Source organism: Prorops nasuta, unplaced genomic scaffold, assembly GCF_024137725.1.
Source record: "Prorops nasuta isolate Cenicafe-Biocafe unplaced genomic scaffold, Cenicafe_Pnas_1.2 PNAS00009, whole genome shotgun sequence".
Classification (NCBI taxonomy): domain Eukaryota; kingdom Metazoa; phylum Arthropoda; class Insecta; order Hymenoptera; family Bethylidae; genus Prorops; species Prorops nasuta.
The window spans coordinates 6,418,044-6,438,266 of NW_027116806.1; the positions used below are offsets into that span (position 1 = coordinate 6,418,044).

The following is a 20,223-nucleotide window of genomic DNA, read 5'->3' on the forward strand; positions in this document are numbered from 1 at the left end:
TTATCTCGAATTTTCCGTTTAGCTTCCGATTGGAAAACCGCCTAACTCGATTCTACTTGCAAGTTGCTCTACCTATATATATATACATCTATCTATCGCTATTAATAATTGTCCATACAGTTCTATAATTGTCTCTACTCGAATTTCTAACGATGTAGCTGCATACGTACATAGTCCAGTAAAATCCAATTATATCCAATAACTGTTTCGGAAAGGAAAATATTGTAAGCTGCGGATGTTTCGATGGTCGTATATGCTAGCGAGGTTTGAAAGAAAAATCTTGAGATTCTGGCTTGGGCAAATATTCCAGACCAGGCCTTAATTGTTGTTCGAATTGTTGGCACGTATCGAGTTCTTCGGGCACCTGCTCCAAGAAGGAAACTGGGTCGGTGGCTTTTTGGAAAGTGACATACAGGCAAATAAAGAAAGAATAAGCTCGAATGCATTTCCGGCATGGAAAAAAGCAAGAAGTCGCGTTTGGTTCGCGCACGTTCGAACTTCCTCTTCTTTTTCCCATTTTGCTTCTCGCTTGTATGTGTGTGTGTGTGTGTGTGCCTCTTAAAATTCAAAGTCCTCCACTCCCCGAGGAAAATGCGATTTCGATTATAATGGATCGGGGTCGACCTTCGACCCAGATGTTATTCTCACCGAATTATATCTCGACTGGATGCTAAAATTCTGATTAAAGCAAATCTCGACTATATACGCGCAGGGTTAATGTTGGTTGTGGCCATTATCACCGAGGAGCGTCTCACACCGACCTAAAATTCATATTACCTTGGATAAATATATATATATATATATATATAGATATACATTTTACATTGTTTATTACTCTCTAATTATTTCCACACGACCCCACTATCCTTATTTATTCTTGTACAAAAGTTTGTTGAAAATCTCACTGTCCCTCCGGAGAGTCTGAAAATACTTTTTATTTCACGGACGATATTCTACATTTGTAAAAATATATTCAACGGCCCGTATGGGTTTTCGTTTCACGGTTAGCGTTTTCATCGATATCCTCGGAGCTTTCGACAGAAATTCCAATTCCTAAAGTGAGATTGGTGAAATTTCAGGAAGTCAGCCTCGGAGCTTCTTCCGGCTGAGTTCAATACAGGCAAACGTTTTCTTTATGCTCGAAACGTCGATCTTGAGGAGGTCGAGCTGAAGCTGAGCGAAGGGTCCATCGGTTTTCGTGAATTGCTAACAAGTCGGAAGGTAACGCTGGTGCTTTTCAAAATTCATGCCTCGGGGCTTCGCTGAAAAAGAGAAGGAAACTTGGGAGACGTGCGAGAAACGGGGTCAGTGGTTCTCAGAGAGACAATGATCTACACACATTCAAATCCCTCAAGAAGAGCCTCAGACTCGGTAAACGTATCTTTTCAAACCTGAAATCTTTAACTAAAAATTTAAAACGAAGCAAAAAGCAAATGTCTTTTCTTATCGTACATTACTGTTAAAGCCTTCCAGCTTTCCAGACGATCGATAGATACTACCTCAAGAAACTACGACGTTCTAAATTTTATATTTTTATTATTTCAAGTACGGTCCCTATCGAACGAATCACCCTCCAGTTTCTCTTGATTTTACGCTGGAGAAGCATATATAGAGAGTGGAGAATTCGTGGAATCGGGTCAGTGGTTCTCAAAGAAAATAAATCAGCCTTTTTTCTTATTTCTTATTTTAGGAAAACCTCCCTTACATTAACAATCGCCAATGAGGGAATAAGCGCCTCAAATGGTCACGCTTCGATAACATTCCACAATTAAAGGTCTATTATCGCGGAAAATAGGAACTAGAGTTTTCTGCCCTTCTCTTGGGTGCCATCGCCGCAAGAGAGAGAGAGAGAGAGAGAGAGAGACTTTCTCCTCCTCGCATCTAACGTTTTTCACGGCGTTGAGTCGAAAGGAGTGGGAACTGTAAGGGTGATAAGAGAGGGAGGGGGGATGGGGTAGTGTGTTGAGAATCGGGTCAGTGGTTCTCAAAGGCAGGGGTGCCAAGTTGGATTGTATACAAGCTGGAGGAGGGTGCAGGAGACGGTCAGATACGTTGGGCTATAACGAAATTCCTCGTAGATTGTCTTCCTTTGTAAAATAGCTTGGAGTGGAAGGAAAAGGGGGAGGGGTAGGGGGAGGGAGGGGGAGTAGAGAGAGAGAGATAGCAGCGCCCCATGGGGGAGCTCTTCCATCGGTCGTTAAACTGGTTAGGAGCCTACAATGACTACGGAACGCTGCAATTTCCTTTCAACTTATTTTTCACGTCGTAATAGTCAAACGTTAATCAACGGGAAATTAAATGGAAAATTCGTCGTCTCGCATTATTTCGTCACTGATTGCTTTACTAGCATCGGGGCAAACTATATAAGTATAAGTGCTCCGCTCGTTCGTTAAAGCCAATCAACGCTCGATTAAACTTCTCGCTCCTCGAAGAGTCGATCCATTCTCGCGCGAGAAGCCGATCCTCCCGAAATCCGCCTTAATGATGTATATAATATCGTTAATAAAATATCACGAAGCATCGGTTTTTCGCGTATTTATCGCGCGGAAACGATTTATTTACACCGAGGAACGTTCCACAAGGAGATCTTATCGAGGTATTTCGCGACACTTTGGTCGAAAGTAAGTAGCTTTCCGAGAGTCCTTTATGCGAGCTCTCGCGTCGTAAATTAAGCTGTTGCAAGTTCTCGGAGATGCAGGCTTCGTCTTGCCTACGACGTAATTCCTCTGAAAACGTCGCCTCCCAATGATTTAGCCTGGCTAGCGAGGTCCCAAACTCGCTTTGCATTATCGCGATGATGCTTCCTGCACGACAATTCGCCCGGAGTTTTCACCGCGGCGAATCGTAGCCCCGTTTATCGCTGAAAAGCTCCGAGCTTCAAACTTTTTCGCCGATAAGAAGATTGAAGGACGCGCGCACTTGTGTCTCATAGTAAAGCGCACTATTTACGAACTGCTTAAATCTGTTTAGCCGGCAGATAGCGCGCCTCGCCGTGGAATATACGAGCCTCGCGTGCTGTAACCTGCGCAAAACACGATCTCGCAGTCCCGCTTATCACGGAAAATACGATGCTTCTTCATCGTAATTTTCCAAGATTATCGCTCGTTAGTCATAAAAATTTATTCTCTCTTTAAACGACTGCAGGGCTAATAGTCCCGTGTCCTACGTATGCTATTCCTAATTTGTCCGACTAAACAACTATTAATGACGAAACAGCAGCGACATTCCAGCTTTAATTTAACAACCCAGAATTATTCGACAGGGGAATTTTCAATTGTTCTTCATTGCACCGACGAAATAAGCGTTCCGCGCACGAATTCTTATACAGCAGTCGATGTAAAGTCTCGCAATATCTTCCGCTGAAATTCGTTTAATGCCAGATACGAAACGTTTCTAGTACGAAAACATACATATATATATAGGTATATTTACGCATTGAGATGCATTCGCGAATTTGTATACGCGCCGAAAACTCGTGTTTCGGCATTTTTCTGCAGATGCGAAATAATTTTCGCATCTAAATAGTCGCGCGAGACTCGGCGCAGTTTCATTGGAAGGAAAATTTTGCCACTTCACGATCGAGCTATAAATCATGCAAAAGTGTAAAAACACAGGCGCGAGAAGGAGCACTGAGAATAGAATCGGATATAGAAGTATTGATACAAAGGAGGGAGAAGAAAAACAGGCGTGGATGCTATATCGAAGTCGAGCGAGGAGAATACTGAAAAGATTCTCTCTTTCTCTCTCTCTCTCTCTCTCTCTCTCGTAAAATTTGTAACGTAACTACGGGACAACTCGTGTAATTTACCTCCTTTAATATTGAGAATAGCGAATAATTAACGCTTGATTGATAATAATAATTAACTTATAATTATCAATGATCGATTGGATCTTTCCTTTTATAGAACACGCGTTGGTTCTTTCAATAAGGGGAATTTTTATACTCGCAAAGAGGATAATGTAGCAGACTGCTAATTTTTTGTTCTTTCCACGTGTCACTTGCGCGCACCCACACAGACACACTCGCGCACGAACGATCGCGTCAATTTAATTAATACGGTCGTCGAAGCTGTTGCTTGCCATTTGTAGATGGTCGATGCCCAGTTGACTCATTCCACCTGAGAGTACAGTGAATTTTTTCTTACCATCCACAGTCCGTTGCAACAAAAGTGACAAAACCTTGGATCGATTAATTATTATTTTAATTAGATTTGTCGCATAGGTCGCTGATTATACTCGCTGGAACGAGCCAATTTAATTAATTGGGTCATGAGAGTCGTTGCTTTTCCATTTCTGAACCGTCTCGATCGACTCTCGTTCCATCTACAGGTCGCTTCAAAAATAACAGAGCACGAACAACTAATTACTGTCACGTGATCCTTCTCCTCGTGTATATTTGTCAAAGCTTATCCTAATTCGATTCTTTGAAAAATCCTATTTTTTCTCAACGCTATTCCTAGAGGGGAGATAAAAATAGAGATTATTGGTCGAAACGAGTGCTTTATTAAACACGGGATTAACTAATTGATCATTTATGAAACAGTTGATTCGTATATTCCCTTGGATATATAGAGTAAGGAATAAGTATCGTATATCCTCGGTTGAATCTCGCCAACACATGGCTACTTGGACTCGTGTCTTCTCTTCGCGTGATCCCCGGCTGTTTTCGACTTGCCACCAACGTCACGCGTTGCCTTCCCTCCAGGAAATGCAATTCTAACATTTCTCATCGCGGACTCCATCCATCTCCCATCCATTTCAAAACACTTTAAGCAAATTCCATTCCGAGAAACGACGCACGCTTTCGCCAAGTAACGATCCCATCACTCGACACATTATAACACCGTTCTCCTATATTATACATATATGTGTATATATGTACATTGCGAGCTGTGCAATAATAGCGCATCGAGGACTCTCGCTCCTTTCATCTTCCGATATTCTTTCGATAGTCTTTTGTTGACACTGAACACGCGCGTGCGCGCAATACCGGCGCGATCCAGTTTCCAAGTGTTTTATATTCTTTTCTGGCACATAGCAGTCGATACGACGAACGAGAGGCGTGTACACGCTTTTGCTCGGAGCACAAAGCGATGTTCACCGAGGGCAAAACAATGCCGTGAATTAATGCTCTCCATTTCAGCTTGGCGGATAATCGTATTTCGCTTTCTTGAGGCTGACGCTGCGATACCCGGTCGACTCTCTCGAATGCCACAGTCTTATTAAAACGCGAGCGCGAATAAATATCCCTGCAGCCTGCTAGAAATGAATTTCGATATACGGAAAACTCGCGCGAAATCTTCTCTGGCATTCCTCTAATAAGGTCAGATAAATATCCAGCAAATGGATAAAATTCCCTGGCATTCGTTTTGCAACAATATATATATATATATATATAAAACGTCTAATAAACTTACCTTGAAAAGTGAATTCTTGAATTTCCTTCCTGGCATTATCTCCGCTTTAGATATGGAACGAGAATGCACGGAGAGTACGAAATCCTGTGTATGGAGATTCCTTGGGGAAGGGAATTGGAAAAATCTTGAAAGTTGGAGAAGGATCGAGAGGGAACGAGAAGGTGGATAAAAATAGAGTTTGCTGAGGGAAGGTGAAATTAATCGCTGACGGTGCGGGGAAAAGTGGACTATCGAAATCAGCAGCGAGCGTGTGTCTATAGTGTGGTTAATAAAAGCTTGTTGACTCGAGGGAGATGGGGAAAGAATGAGCGCGTTTGTGTGTGTGTGTGTGGTAGAGAAAGAGAGAGAAATATCTGCCCGAGAGTTGTTTTGGTCTCATTCTTAAGGCAGGTGGCCAACGTGGACACCCAACACCGCGTGCTCCCGTTCCTTGGCAACGTTTTCTCGCGAATCTCATAGAATTAGCCGCGACTGCAGGAGGAGCGAGAGAAGGACGTACGGGGAGATGCAGCTTGGATGGAGAAAGATGGAGGGAGAGAAAATAGAGTCAGGACGTAAGAAGTGACTCGGCCGAGTACGAAATGTTTCACTCGGTCGACTTGCGAGTCTTGCCAATCTTCGATGATTAATAGCGGAAATGCCGACTTGACCGGGAATGGGAATTATCTTTTGGAAACTTAAGCCAACAAACCTGCTGCCATTTGTCACTATAGCATGATTAATCGCGTATCATAGATTGTATATCGAAAACCTCTTCTTCGTCCTCCCCCGTCCTCTCCCTTTCTCTCTCAGGCACTCTCGATTCCTAGCTTTATCGTAAAACCACGCGAGCTCGCCAACTTGGCTAGCGACCCGTTCCTAGTACTCTCAAGGATTCCATGTTTTTCTACTGGAAAATTATAAATTGCTCGTAGCTGCTAAATTAGATAGACCAAATCTTCCCACTATATTGTTCTTCCTCGATATTTATGCGTCCTCGTTCGAGCGAAATAGGTCTTGACTTTTGATGTAGCCCCTTTCTTCTCTCTCTCTCTCTCTCTCTATTTATTTATCGTTTATATAGTATATATATATTCCCTTCGCGTTTTCTTAGCGGAGAGCTTTACATTGGAATTCCAGTGTATAGAGCTATATAATATATTGGCAATGTTTTTATTCAATTGAATTTGGGTAGATCCTCCATGAACGAAGAGCTGACAGACGTAGAAAATGAATTTTCGTTGGATTCCCGCGCATATTCATTTTTTTTTTCGTGCTCAGAGATCGTATAAACCTAGAGGCCACTTTGCAGCACGCGAGAGTGGCTCGGTTCGCGGTTACCGCCAGCCGGAAATCGCCTTGCCAGTTCAGCAATGGCTGCTTTGGCCTGGATAGAAAAAAGAGCCTCTATGTGTGTGTGGCGTGTTCGCTGGATTATCGAACAAGCGCTTCAAAGACCAAGAGAATTTCGTTGCTCCTTCCACCTTTTCACAGATTTATGCGAACTTGCAAAATTTCGACAGCGCGAATCTCGTCGGTTGGCGAAGAAGCAGAGGCTCCGGTGTATAGGATTGATTCCAGAGTAGAGAAATGCGCGTAAGAAAATATTGTGTATTTTGAAGGGAAGTCCCCTATACGTAAGCAGCTTCGATGATTCTTTGAATCACATCTGTCCAGGGATTTCAAGATGGATTTGGGGAGTGACAAGTGGGTTTGGGATGAAACTCGAAGGGCGTGGATGCAGGCTTTGAGAGAGGATCCCTTGGTTAAACTGAGCATCTCGGTGGATGGGGGGTCGAGGAGCTTTCGCTAGCCTAAGAAGGCAGTTGGTCGTGGTAAAAATAATCCCATCGATTCTCTCCGCTGAGGAAGCCACGAAGGTACGCGCGGACGATTCGAGGTCGAGTGGGAAGTTTACCTAGACGGTGAAAGAGAGCTTCAAAAGCGAAAGTGAGGCAAACCGGAAGGTAAGAGGAGGGACGAGACATGCTTGAAAGACACTGTCGATATGAATAGAGCTGAAATGAAAGAAGCCACGGGAGTCGGCGAAAGAGAAAGAGAAAGAGAAAGAATAAGCGAGTGTGTCAATTAGTATATGGATGATAGTGTGTGTGTGTGTGTGGGTATGTAGGGGACGAAAAAGCTCACGGTGACTAAGAGTCTTAAAGATGTATTATAGAAAGTTCATTTGTTTCTGTAAGAAAAACTAGATTTTATATGTATATGAAAGAGAGTATAATAAAATTGAGAAAAGTGTGTATACAGAGCACTCGTTTGATAGAGAACCTGAAAAATCCAGGAATAATTATAGGTGGGAGTAGAAGTGGAGAATAGAATATGGGATGAGCATTTATTAAAAGATATCAAATTTTTTAAGATCAAAGGGGGGGGGGGGGGAGAGTGCAATAAAATTGAAAAAGGATAGATCATATACGTGAAAGATGAGGAATGGACGAAAAGTGGTAAAAAGTAGTGTGGAGAGAGAGACTAAAATGTCAGATAATATGGATGATATAGCACGTGGGAAGGTTGGAGGGGGTAGGATGATCCTTTAAGACGACAGTTTTAATATCGTGGAACACGTTATAGTGTGAGTATAAGAGTGATGGGAAGGGTGCAGAGAAGTTGGGAAGGGATGGGCGAGCAGGTGGTAGCGAACAGTCTGAGCTTTAACTCTGAAAGCTGTACTATCACTGTGGATCGCTATGGAAACAACCAACTGCTTTTCCCACTAACACACACATCACTTCTCTTCCTGCTCAAGTAGATTGGTGACTGATCCTTCTAACTGTAAAACGTACTCAGCCATGCTGAACATTAGCTGATGGCGCATGTAACTATACCATTCCCCAAAAATCTGACCTTAGTACAGAACAATTGCAGCCCTTTTTAAACAGATATCCCATTTTTTAGCATTTTTTTATATATTTCCTTTCCCCTCTTATGTGGTAATTCCAATATACTCAAGGATGTAATAATTATTCAAAATATTAATTGAGATATTTAATTTTATTATAAAAATCCTCGCAGCCAACGAATAAGCGTTTATCATTTTTGAATCATTTCATTTATTAATCATGGTAATGATATATAAGCATGCACAATTTGAATAAGTTTTCATAAATAATTCAATAATATAACAATCTTTGCCACTTCTGCTGCATTTATTGAATCAAATGAAAATGCAGATATTTATATATTTATTAACGGCTTAAAAATAATATTATTATATTAATCACACATCATTTATGTTCAATCAAATATTTTATTGAAAGTATGGACATATTAGTGTAAAATATGAAGCGATTGATCGGTGATTGAAATTTTCTCAATCATATTTTTAACACTGATCACTGCATTTTGTTTATTTATGGAATAAATGTTACCTTATTATAATTATTAAATCATTCAATTAATTTTTTATAAAAGTTATTTTGTTTTACAATATAATATTCTCAATAAAAGCTACTAATTAATATTATGAAGAATGTTACTGGGCACAAGGTTTTTCTTTGTTCGCGCAATACCAGCATTGGTATTTTAAGAATTTTGATTTCAGTCTTCAGCTTGTATAGTGTGTAATGTTGATGCACGGTATGTAAAGTTGTATCAGCAGAAGCGAGGATTACGAGAATTTATAAAAGTACAGGTAGTTTTATGAGTTGTTTATTAAATCGCTTGATGATAATTTTTTTGTTTATTCCAGGACCAATCATAAATCGTTATGTGCACTGTACAATAAGCTGACGTAACATTCTAAACGAGCTTTACACTTAATGGCGAAAATCGGCTTACCTTGCAAGTCTGAGCAATTTATCACGCAATACCGTGTATTTTAAAAGTGTACATTTCTTAAGAGAAGCATTGCGTGGAGCGAGCCGTGATAAGTAGGTTTCCTAAATGGGTTATCCTCTTAAATCGCCAGTAAAAATTGATCCCGGAAACCTCGCTGTGCATCTTCTTAACGGAAATCAATCCTTTCTCGAAAGTTGCGCAAATTTTATAACCAAAAACTACATGAATTTTTATGGATTTTGCATAAAACTAGCATAAAACACGTATTAACTTCATTTTGTTCCTTTTTTTAAAAGAAACATCGGACAATCGTGTCAAATCTCTTTATGAAAATCATATTTTTCCAAAGGTATTAATTGAAAATTTACACGAGGCTTTTGTAGCTTATTTACAGAGGTTACCGCGATAAGCGACTTTCCTATAATACTTTATTTTCTCTGATAAGCGTCTATAAGAAGTTTCCTAAAATTTCTTCTTAGAAGTTTCGTGATTCTTCCCTAAATCTTACTATTGATTTCGCATGAAATTTATTTGGAGCTTAACTCGATCTTTTTGGCCGTGATAAGCAGGTTTACCTAATAGCTTATGTTCGCCTCGATGCAAATTGATCCCTGAAATTTATGCGTCGTAACGGAAGGAAGAGTGTTTCTAATAAATTTAGCGAAATGACTTTTCATTGATTTCACGTGGTTTTCGCTTGAAATATTTTTTCCCGAAAATATTGGCCTACCAATATCGTGTAAAATTCGTCACGGTATTAGAATCTGATATAAAATTCATATTTTCGAAAATTGAGTTACACCGCCTTATCGATGCAATTTTCTAGGGATTCATAGTTAGATAAGCATCGTAACCCAATTCCGGTCTTATCGAGCACCCAGCATTGATCGCTGTAATGTCGCCATTTTGAATGCTTTTATCCCGGAACTTAGCCGTCAATGGAGACTGTAATCAAAATTGCATACGTATAGAGACTCTGTTAGCGTGTCTCCAAATCCGATTTCGCATACGAGAATCACCTAACCTGTCGGTATACCTATGAGACCCAACGTCTCAAGTATTTTGTTCATTTCCACTTAAAACGATTTTCTTTGGAAAAGACAAAAGTGTGCATCAGCGTGAACGAGGGAAGAAATTGCGGAATATTGATAAATACATTTGTGTGTTTCAGGATGAGGAAAGCGAGGACGATTCGACACTTTGGACGTAGAGAGTGAGAAAGAGAGAGAGAGAGAGAGAGAGAGAGAGAGAGAGAGAGAGAGAGGGAGAGAGAAAGGAATATCGGAAAAGAGAGGAGAATTTAATCCAAGTCCTCGGAGAAGAGTGAAAGAGTGTCTTCGAGTGGGTGAATGGGTCGCGTGGGGATGAGGCAGGTGGTGGTTTTAGAGCCGGCTGGCAGTGTCCTGGTCATCAGACAGACCTCCATCGGTGGCTCCAATTCCAACATCGTCTCCAATGGTGTCCACGAGACCCTCGCAAACCACGCTGTCTCCAGCATCGCGACCAGCGACCACAATCAAAACAGGATCGTCGTCGTTCGATCTTCTTCCACTTCCACCTCCCCCTGTATCACCACATCGGTAATTTCCTCCTCCACGCGGTTAACCAAAGCTTATCGATTTTGCCCATAAAGTTTATCATTTTTGTCATCTCAGGCCGACAGTAGCAATACAGTGCAGAGCATAAACGGGAACGTGACGCTGAGCACGACGGGTCTGAACGGGCTGAATTGCAAGGTGGCCGGAGCCTCGCCAAAACCCGTCAAGTCTAGCGAACGTGGGGATGTGAAAAATGAGCCGAAGGGCCAGGAAGCCCTGACCAACGGCGATTCCAATTCTGGGAATCGTCCAAGATCCGCCAGGGACGATGTCGTTGTCGACAGGCACATCGATGCCTCCGATACTATTTCTGGTACGTATATACTGGCATCTTTAATTTTATAAGCTCCTCGCATCGTCGGTACCACAATTCCTTCATACTTGTTATTCTCAACTTCAGGAATGTGTATGTTATGTGTTATGCCATACTCATTATCCTTTTACAATAATCCTGGTCATATTTTTATCTTTCTTAATCTTCTTACAATAGTATAGTCCTAGAGAAAAGCGTGATTTCAAATTTCCACAAGAACTGAACAATGTTGATTAAGACACACTTCATGATAAAATTGAAAATAGCAGAAATGTCTAAATATGATTATTCTATATCATATATTTCCGGTTAATTCGTACAGAAATCCAATTTTTTTTTCACGAGAGAAACACGAACGTTTTCCTATCCCGTTTTGCTTGATGGATCCAGCGAATAACCGGAGCAGCCTCGACTCACCCTATCCTGCACGACGGACATTTCTCGCAGGTCGTTACAATTTTTACAGCCTTTTTATTTTTAACACGACATCACCGTCGAAGGTGAAGGCGAATGTGAAGCGAGTGGAAATTATAGCATTGTTCGAGGTTATCATCGATTTTTCGCCACTCTTAATAACAGACTTGCTGAAATTTTATGGTTTGGCTTACGGAAGCACATTTCTTGAACTGTGGAAGTGTTGTAACCTATTTGGAGTCGTCTGAAAAAATCTACCTAATAGGTTTTTTTTACTTCGCAGCGTGGAATTAATCAAAAAACAAATGGAACGATATAGGTGTGGATGGGTTTATCCGATGAATTTAAAAAAAGAAATACTGAAAACAATTTTTGTTACGATAGTTTGTACGTTTTGATCAATACAAATGTGTCTAGGCAATTTGCAAAGTGGCTCTGAGACTGAACGAGGGGAGAGTAGGGTAAAATGATCCCTAGAGGTAAAATGATCCCTTGTTATTTTAAAGAAACTATTGATGCTATCTGTTTAAAAATAAATGCATATCATCATACCTGCAGTTTCCTAATACTTTGGGTAATCGTAAAAGGTCTGTTTTTAATAAGCAAAAAATTATAGTGACATTTATTCTTTTTTACCATCGTTTAATATAAGGTAAGTGCCTCGGTAAGTGCTATCTGAATATTTTATCAAGAAGATATAGCAGTATTTTTGAAATCGCACAAATAAGTCATTTATAATAATGTTTTTGGACTCTTATTTCTATTTCACGTTGAGTAAAAGTCGGTTTGCTTAACAGCTTTGGATAAAAGCGAATATTACGTAATGCATTTCGGGGTCAAAAAGATCCCTTAAGTGTATATATAGTAATTGGAATCAAGCAGGCCACGGTTGCATCTACATGAACGATGATTGCGCAAAATGTTTGTTATTTTAACAGCGATCATGTGGAAGTGTAAAATATATAATGTGTGGTCTCTCTTACATCTAATTTTCGCCATTTTAAACGTAATAGTGCCACTGTGATGGGTTTTATCTTAGAGGAATCATTTTACCCCAGTTTCCCCGACGCGTCACAAACAAACACACATGTTTGGGAGTTGCAGCTATTACCACGGTATACCTGGTTGAACTTTCCATAAGTTAATATAAGAATCTGGCTATTTAGTCGTCTGGTTTGCTTAGTAAATAATTAAACGATAATAAAGTCAAAGTTACTAAATACACGCATCGAGTTTGATTGACCAAAAGTTTACCTACTTTGCTTGCAAACACGTGACATTATAGTACACCTATATATAATTGTCTATACGTCAATGGAAATACAATTATTCGTCTTTGTTTCGTGTACGCCAAAGGATTGTGCAACATTATCGAATGCTTTGATCACTAATTGAATTTGCTGCTTTACGAAGACTCTATTAGTTTCAGGAAAAAGAATGGGTACCCATGTGCACAAGAACCTTAATGGGATTTTCAAAGAACACCCTTCATTAAAAGAGAACAGAACTTAGCTTGAAAACTAAGAGAGATACTAAATTCTTTTCCTGGGATATCAATGTACTATATCTAAAAATCGGATAATTGCACTTCGGTCTGACCAATTGGATATTCTCATCCATTACTAACCATGTCCGTTTTTACGGCCCAATTGTCTTATTGAAAGGTTCTTTTTTAATTAATGGTTTTGTAATAATGTAACGCGTTTTCATGGAGGTCAGATTTGATAAGAAAAAATGGTTCCATGCCGAGGAATGATTTGATGGAGTCGCGGTTAAAATTTTCAATCGATTTTATGTCGTGCTAATCTTCGAATCTAAATTGCTGGATCAAGCGTAAAGATAAGGTTGAGAAAGTTAAGCGAATCTCGGGTCACGAAATAAAAGTATAGATCACAAAGTGCATCTCCAATTTGAGCTCGATTAAAATCATTTCAATGTATCGGCAAGATCTTAATTATTAGTTATTCAATCTCATTCACCAATATGTTTAACAGTGTCTATAAATACTCAATTGGAATTTATAGTTGAAATAATTATGCCTCATTATTAATTGTTTTCCTGTATTAATGACCTAGAATTCAATCTAAACACACTGCTGTTTATTAGCCACGTTCGTACTGTCATCCATTCAGCTTAAAAACATTAACAATTCAAAATTTACGTAAAAGCGAAACTAAAAGCTTAAAGTCAAGGGTACGTACTCTGTGTGAGTGTACGAGTATTCATTCAATGGCACGTTAGTTAAATACCTAATCTACTCGCTTAACTTTGTTGTTAATGAGTTTTCTAATTAGCCAGTGACTTGACACAAGCTTTCTTCCTTCAGTTTCACAGATTGTTCCAATTTTTTCCCATTTTACCTTCTTTGTACTTATCCATTCAATATCTGCCATTTCCATAATCTTCAATTCTCAATTTTTCCATGCGAAGTCGGTCGACGGTTAACTTTGTTACGACAGGAGACAGACTTTCAGTTCTTCGTACGTAGCTTTAACACTGATATTTGAATTTTAAATGAATTACATCCAGATAAAAAGGGCTTAAGCCTGCATGAATTATACATAGTGTACATTAGCTTCTAGCGCAAAGAATTACTCCGAACGATTTTTTCGTTCTCTCAATAAATGTCCATTGATAAGGTTCGATAATTAATGAAATTATCGACGGGACTTAGCCGAGCAAATTTTCATCCTTAGATTTTATCGCTTCCCAATTGGGAGAGAGAGAGAGAGAGAGAGAGTAGAGTAACAAAAATAGAAAGGAATATGAGAGATGTTTTGCAGATAGTAGTTGCATAGGGAGGGAATGGAGATAAAGTCCATATGGTGGAAATTGCAAGAAGTGGCTTCGATCGTTACATTGCACCATACGAGTTTAATATTCTTGAGATACAGCTAGCTGGCTCGTTTATCATGCGTACAGCTGAGGCACATTTTCCTACTTTCTGCAGAGACGTTTCACAGTCCAGTATTAATTCTTACTTCTCTTCAATATTCACTGCATATTCTACTTTACATGGAATGAGTGTCGAGGAAGAAAAATTAATGTTTTTTTCCTATTGCCATTATAAATTTAGTCAAGAAGTAAATGTTAATTTCACTGACTAAGTAATTGAAAAGGTTCGCACGAGAAAGGGGGAGGCTATAAAATACCTCTAAAGCAGCTTCGCCCTTGACCTTAAATGGGTTATCTACTTTATCGACGTAGCAAAATTTGCAGCTGCAGATTCGGTACGTTCGGGAGAATCGAATGGGTTGCGCAGCCCTGACGGATAAACGTCTAGGGGTAATTCGTAGTTCCGGCAATATCCGCCAGGGCGGCACTCTAGCTCCGAGAACAGCTTGCGACCCTCCAGGTGCCCCAAATACAGCTTCTCCTCAAAACCACCCTTTTCGCCCAGCATAAAAAATCTTTCGTCTCTCGGCACGGATTTTTCTCGAAGATTCTATGCAAAATTTATACAGTCGAGGAAAAATTCATCAAGGAAACTTCTCGTTAGTTCTCTTTCTCTTATATATAGTCGAGTCGATAATAAAAATAGACATAAATCGCTGTAGATAAAAAGAACGACCAATCAAATTCTAATTAGAGAATTCAATCAAAGTCGATGGAAAGCATTATATCGACCCTGTTTTGTCCTTTTCTCATTATTAGCAGCTCTTGGCAAACATCCTTCTACATTTTCATCCCTCTTGTTTGTTTCGTTTTATTTGCCAGCCATTATCAAGCTTAATTTTAATATCTACATGATCTCGCCCGCCATTTATCACCGTTATCACGATTCCCGTTAATACCAGAGATACACGTTTTACGTCGTATTTGTTGTTATGGCGATCGGTGATTTCGCGTAAACTCGACGTCGATCCTTCGGGCACCACGGGGAGCGGCCAATCTAATTAGTTTTCACGAATACAAGTGGCCTGTTAATGTTTTACTTAGGCTCCTAATGGAGGATCGCCAGTTGACCGGATCATCAAGGCTAAACGTCCCAAGGGAGATGCAGCCTGTTGGTTTCCATCGAAACTCTGCTTCAAAACTTCCAGACGAATCCCAACTCGAGTTATATATTCCAAACTCGACGACCTTTCTGATTATCGAAAGTATTCATTTTCTCCTCCCCACCTCTCTCTAGTCTTCCTTTATATAAATATACATTTATTTATATTAATTTGAAAATTTTAATTTTAAACAATTCGACCGCGTTCATCCTTATTTTATTCTATCATCTTTCCCATAAATTATTCGATTTTGCACAATCGCCTTCTCGGATTTCCGGGTAACTGTCGGAGGTCTCCATCGGCTTGCTTCCGATACACTTACGTGTCCCTCCAAATCTAGCCTGGCAAAACTCTCACATGCGAGTCACGGAAATGAACGGAATTACGAAACGAAAGGGTCAGCTCCGAATTAGGCTATAACGCCAAACACTCGTCTTCTTATTGCCCTCCGTATCTACTGATTTGCTGTAAGCATCTTTTTGCGAGTGACGTCATCATGAAATTGGACCGTCTCTTGCTTCTCCGTTCATAGCTTACCAATATACAGATATATCTATATATAAAATTCAACAAAAATTCAAGGGAGATAACCGTGATTTGGGAAATTGTACTTGATTAAATCAGAGGATATAATTGGATAAAATATGGAAGCCAGTTGGGAGAAAATTTAAGAATATAACAAAGTTGGGGTGAGAGCGAAATAAAAAAAGGGATAAAGCTGATCAGCTTTTCGCAAGATTATAGGAAGCGAGTAAACCAGGAAGAAAGTGGTGTTGGGTAAAAGCGATGAGTAATTAGGCAAGTGGAAGGGCTGCTCGTGTGATGGTGGGCTTAAAGGGGAGTGAAAGAGGATAAAAACGAAAAGGAGGGGGAAAGAGAGCAGAGACTCGGACGCGGATGTCTTTGCCAACGTTCTATTTAAAGCCGCGAAAAGGTGGTGGATTGGTAATTTACGAGCTTACAGTGAAAAAACTTGGACACCTTGGGAATCCACCTGCCCTTTGACACACGACCCACTTTTGTCCTATTGCGTATCTAACCACTCCACTCATCTATTACACATTATTTTTGTCGTCCCATTTTTCGTGGCTCTCTGCTTCGCTCCTCGAAAACTCTTTCTTTCGCTTCGTACGCCACCGTACCAGAAATTACACACGAGTCTATATATATATATACAGTTTTTCCTATCAAACGATACATTTTCCTCAATTATTCTCGATCGGCACATATATTTACCATCACTGTCTTTTCCCTACTTCTCTGCAGCTTTAATATTGATTTTTTGCGTGCCAAGTTAATATTTCGTTTCATCAAGATTTTATCAATCATAATGATAAAAAGACTGAACTGGTTGATCCATGGTTTCTTGCGGAGGTTACAAAAAGTGTCGGTTATTAATCAGCAAGAGTGGAGATGTTAAAGCTGTTTCCTCGGAGTAAGAAGGGGGTAATCAATTTTGCTTGGCAAGAATTTTGTACGCGTGACCCGATTCTCTCGAGTCTCGCGAATTTAGCCCTTCGCTTTTTGCTCGCTCGAGCGACTAATTGACCTTTTCATTTTCTCCTATTGTCCGCGCAGGCTTGATCGTGCGGTTAAGCGATCGAAAGAAAAAGGGACGATCAACTTTGTGGTATCACAAAGCCCATTTATACGTTTTCACATGCGACAGCTAACCAACTCGATCGATTCGAATCGCAACGCTTGCTTACCCTTTTTATCGATCGATCCCGCAGCGTTTTGCCGTGCCTGAAAACTCACGTTTTATAAACTTTTTCCTGAAATGGGAAAATCTATACCCTTGCATTTCAATAACTCTTCTATAATTCATCTCTGATCCACATATTTATGTTTCATTTTATGCATTTATGCGAGTTTTTTCTTTCCGTCGAATGGTTCAGAAATATATTTTTTTCTACAATTTTAACAGTGAGTGGAAAGAGTCGCGTACCTATATGTATATGCATATAGCGCGCTTGTTATAAATTGGGAATAAAATGTATAGCAGAGTAATTTGAGAGTGTGCGTTACACAATATTGTTTTATATAACGGTGCGCATGACTAGTTTTCTAATGAAAGATACCAAGTGGTAGCGCATTGTTCCTTGGAGTATTAGAGGAACGCTGGAAATTCAAGTGAATGGGGAATGATAGCTTTCGTAAATGCGGTATTCCCAAGCATCGGAACGACTGATTATTCTGCTCTTAAGCTTCGTTTAACTTCCACGAGAGTTACTCCTCGGATTAATGAGTTATCCATGCCATCTCAAACTCACGCGCTAAACTCAACTCGATTTCCACCCTGCAATTTACGCAAGGCCTTAAAATCCTTCCGCTTGTTTCTCTACTAGCTCAACATCCATATCCTAACAACGATCCATTATTATCATCTCGCTAAATGTGCACTAAATGTGCCAATAGAGGTTACGTATATATATATATATTTTTTCGGGAAAGAGGAAAAGTGCTGAGAAAACTAAATTGAAAAAAGATTGTGCAATTTTGTCTAATCTCGCCGGTGCGCTGAAATTATAAACCGGTAAGAGAAAAATAGAGGATCGAGGGAAGGATGCGAAAAGTTGAAGGCAATTATTGATTAACTCCCGGATTCTCGTCTTACGTATTGATTGGCGCGATAAAGGAGGGGCTATTAGTAATTGTTGGCAGTTACCGGACTCTTTTATTTCGCGCGATTCAAGCGTTTCCCCAGTAAGAGTTTCGAGGATTCTCTCTCATTGTAATTACCGATCGAGCTCAGTTCTGGAATATAAATTGTTTTGTTTTGTATCCCGCGTGTTTCGTTGGCTCGGGAAAAACTAACCATTTTCCAGGCTCAGGAATTTTTCCTACAAATGAGGGAAAAAAGGTGGAGATGTTTTTTTCGCATTTGTTTTTATATTTTTCCTGCTTGGCCTTTTTCAACTTTCCAGCCGAGTTAGGAGCTTTTATATTACGCAAGAACAGAAGATGCTGTAGCGAAATCCGCTCAATTACGAGTTTTAGGATAAATTATGAGATTATGCGAGGAAAGCTCGAAGCTTTTCATCCCGAAACGGTTGCGCGGAGTGTTGTGCGTGCGCGCTCGTGCATGTAATTACGCTCACACATACCTTTTAAGGTCTCCAGTGTATTCGAATGCACACGAAACTCTTTGCTGCCGGAAAATCCATAAAAACAAAAATAAGCCCGCAAACAGACAAACAGAGAGAAAGATAAAACGCAAAACTATCCGCTAAATATGGGCGTAAAGGAGCAAATGTAGATTTTCACAGAAGATATCTATATAGATATTTAATTCCTCTGTCGAATTTAGATTTCAAGTTTAGAATGAGTATTCTGGTACGAAGCGGATTTTTACTCGCTTGGATATCAGATTGCACTGGTTTACAAGGCTAGTGTGTTATTCGGTCATTCTCTAATTGTAAGCTATTGTAAAAATTTCTGCTTGCTGAGCTAAAAAATTCGAATTTTTGCTCGCGCAAAACACATTTTCTCTTTGCTCACCGAGAGGGAATAATTTTTATCCTTTTATAGTATAATAAATATTATAAAAGTTTCCACCGATGAGGCTACTATGCTTTGCGTTGAATTTTTAAAAATGAAACATGAAGGAGAATATGTAGGAAAATTTAACAAGTATAAACAAAGAAATTTTCTTTAAAAGTTACCGTGTTAGACAGGGTAAGCCTGGGATAAAATGAAATTCTAGAAATTTTATTCGATTGAATTTATTAATTATTAATGCTTGCGTACCGAAATAGTTTAGTAAAACTTAGGTTAATATCTCGATAAAATTAGTAAACAGTATACTGTAGTACGTTAACATTGCATATTTTTTAAGAGCATATAAATTTTGCAAGAGTTTTCTATCCGCATGTTTATTTGTTGGGGATATACAACAGTTACGAATGTAATTATCTCAGATGAGAGCAGTGTCGAGAAGGAGGATGGTGGTTTTTTAAAATATAGATTTCACGGATTTCCAGTGTCACGTGTAGCTAGCCGCTTAAATCCATCTAAATACGTGGGTAGAAATGGAGCCATTTATCAGTTGGCACGATAAGGATAGTTGGTGGCTGGAAGCTCAGGAGTGATTTTCGCCCCGGTGAATCCCTCGAGGATTTTTTCGTACCTATGGAGAGTTCGTGCCAACAAGCGAATCGTTCCAAGGGTCACTGGAAGGTGGCAGCACCTGTATTAAAATTCGACACGGTCCCTGAGATCCGTTTGGCGACGGCTCGTTGTGCCACTACTGCCACTTCGTTTGGTGCATGCGACTGGCGAAGGAGCGAGCGGAGGAAGGTAGGAAAACTGTTGGAAAGGGGACGGGGAGAGGAACTTGAGAATCCAAAGGGATGCGAGCTGAATATGCTTGAAACTTGTCTACAGGCATCCTACGGTCTTGAAGGTGTGACCGAGCTTAGGAGACCCTAGATTTCTAAAATACGTGACATATTTCCCAATAATCCAACCCGGAAAGAATTTTTACATCCCCACTTTCCACCACCACCACCAATACTAACACAACAACACTATTTCCTCCCCTCCCCACCACTCTTGTTCCTCCTTACATCCCCCTGTCTTTCGTCCCCAACCCCTGACAGCGTTCAAGTAGAATTAGGATGAACGGGCCAGACTTATCGCACGGAAAATAATCTCCCCTCTTCCTCGTTTGCTTCGCCCACATACACACACAGACGCACCCTCACTCA

General features: G+C 40.0%; 1 protein-coding gene across 3 annotated transcripts in view; it reads left to right on the plus strand.

Annotated features, from left to right (window-relative positions):
* Positions 1-20,223, plus strand: part of Camta (Calmodulin-binding transcription activator) — a 63,300-nt gene that overhangs the window by 8,450 nt on the left and 34,627 nt on the right. For all 3 annotated transcript variants that reach the window (XM_066731932.1, XM_066731931.1, XM_066731933.1), the window contains exons 2-3: positions 10,363-10,771; positions 10,847-11,102. In XM_066731932.1, coding sequence (XP_066588029.1) covers positions 10,541-10,771; positions 10,847-11,102 — 487 coding nt within the window. In that variant the 5' untranslated portion in view covers positions 10,363-10,540. The remainder of the gene's footprint in view (positions 1-10,362; positions 10,772-10,846; positions 11,103-20,223) is intronic.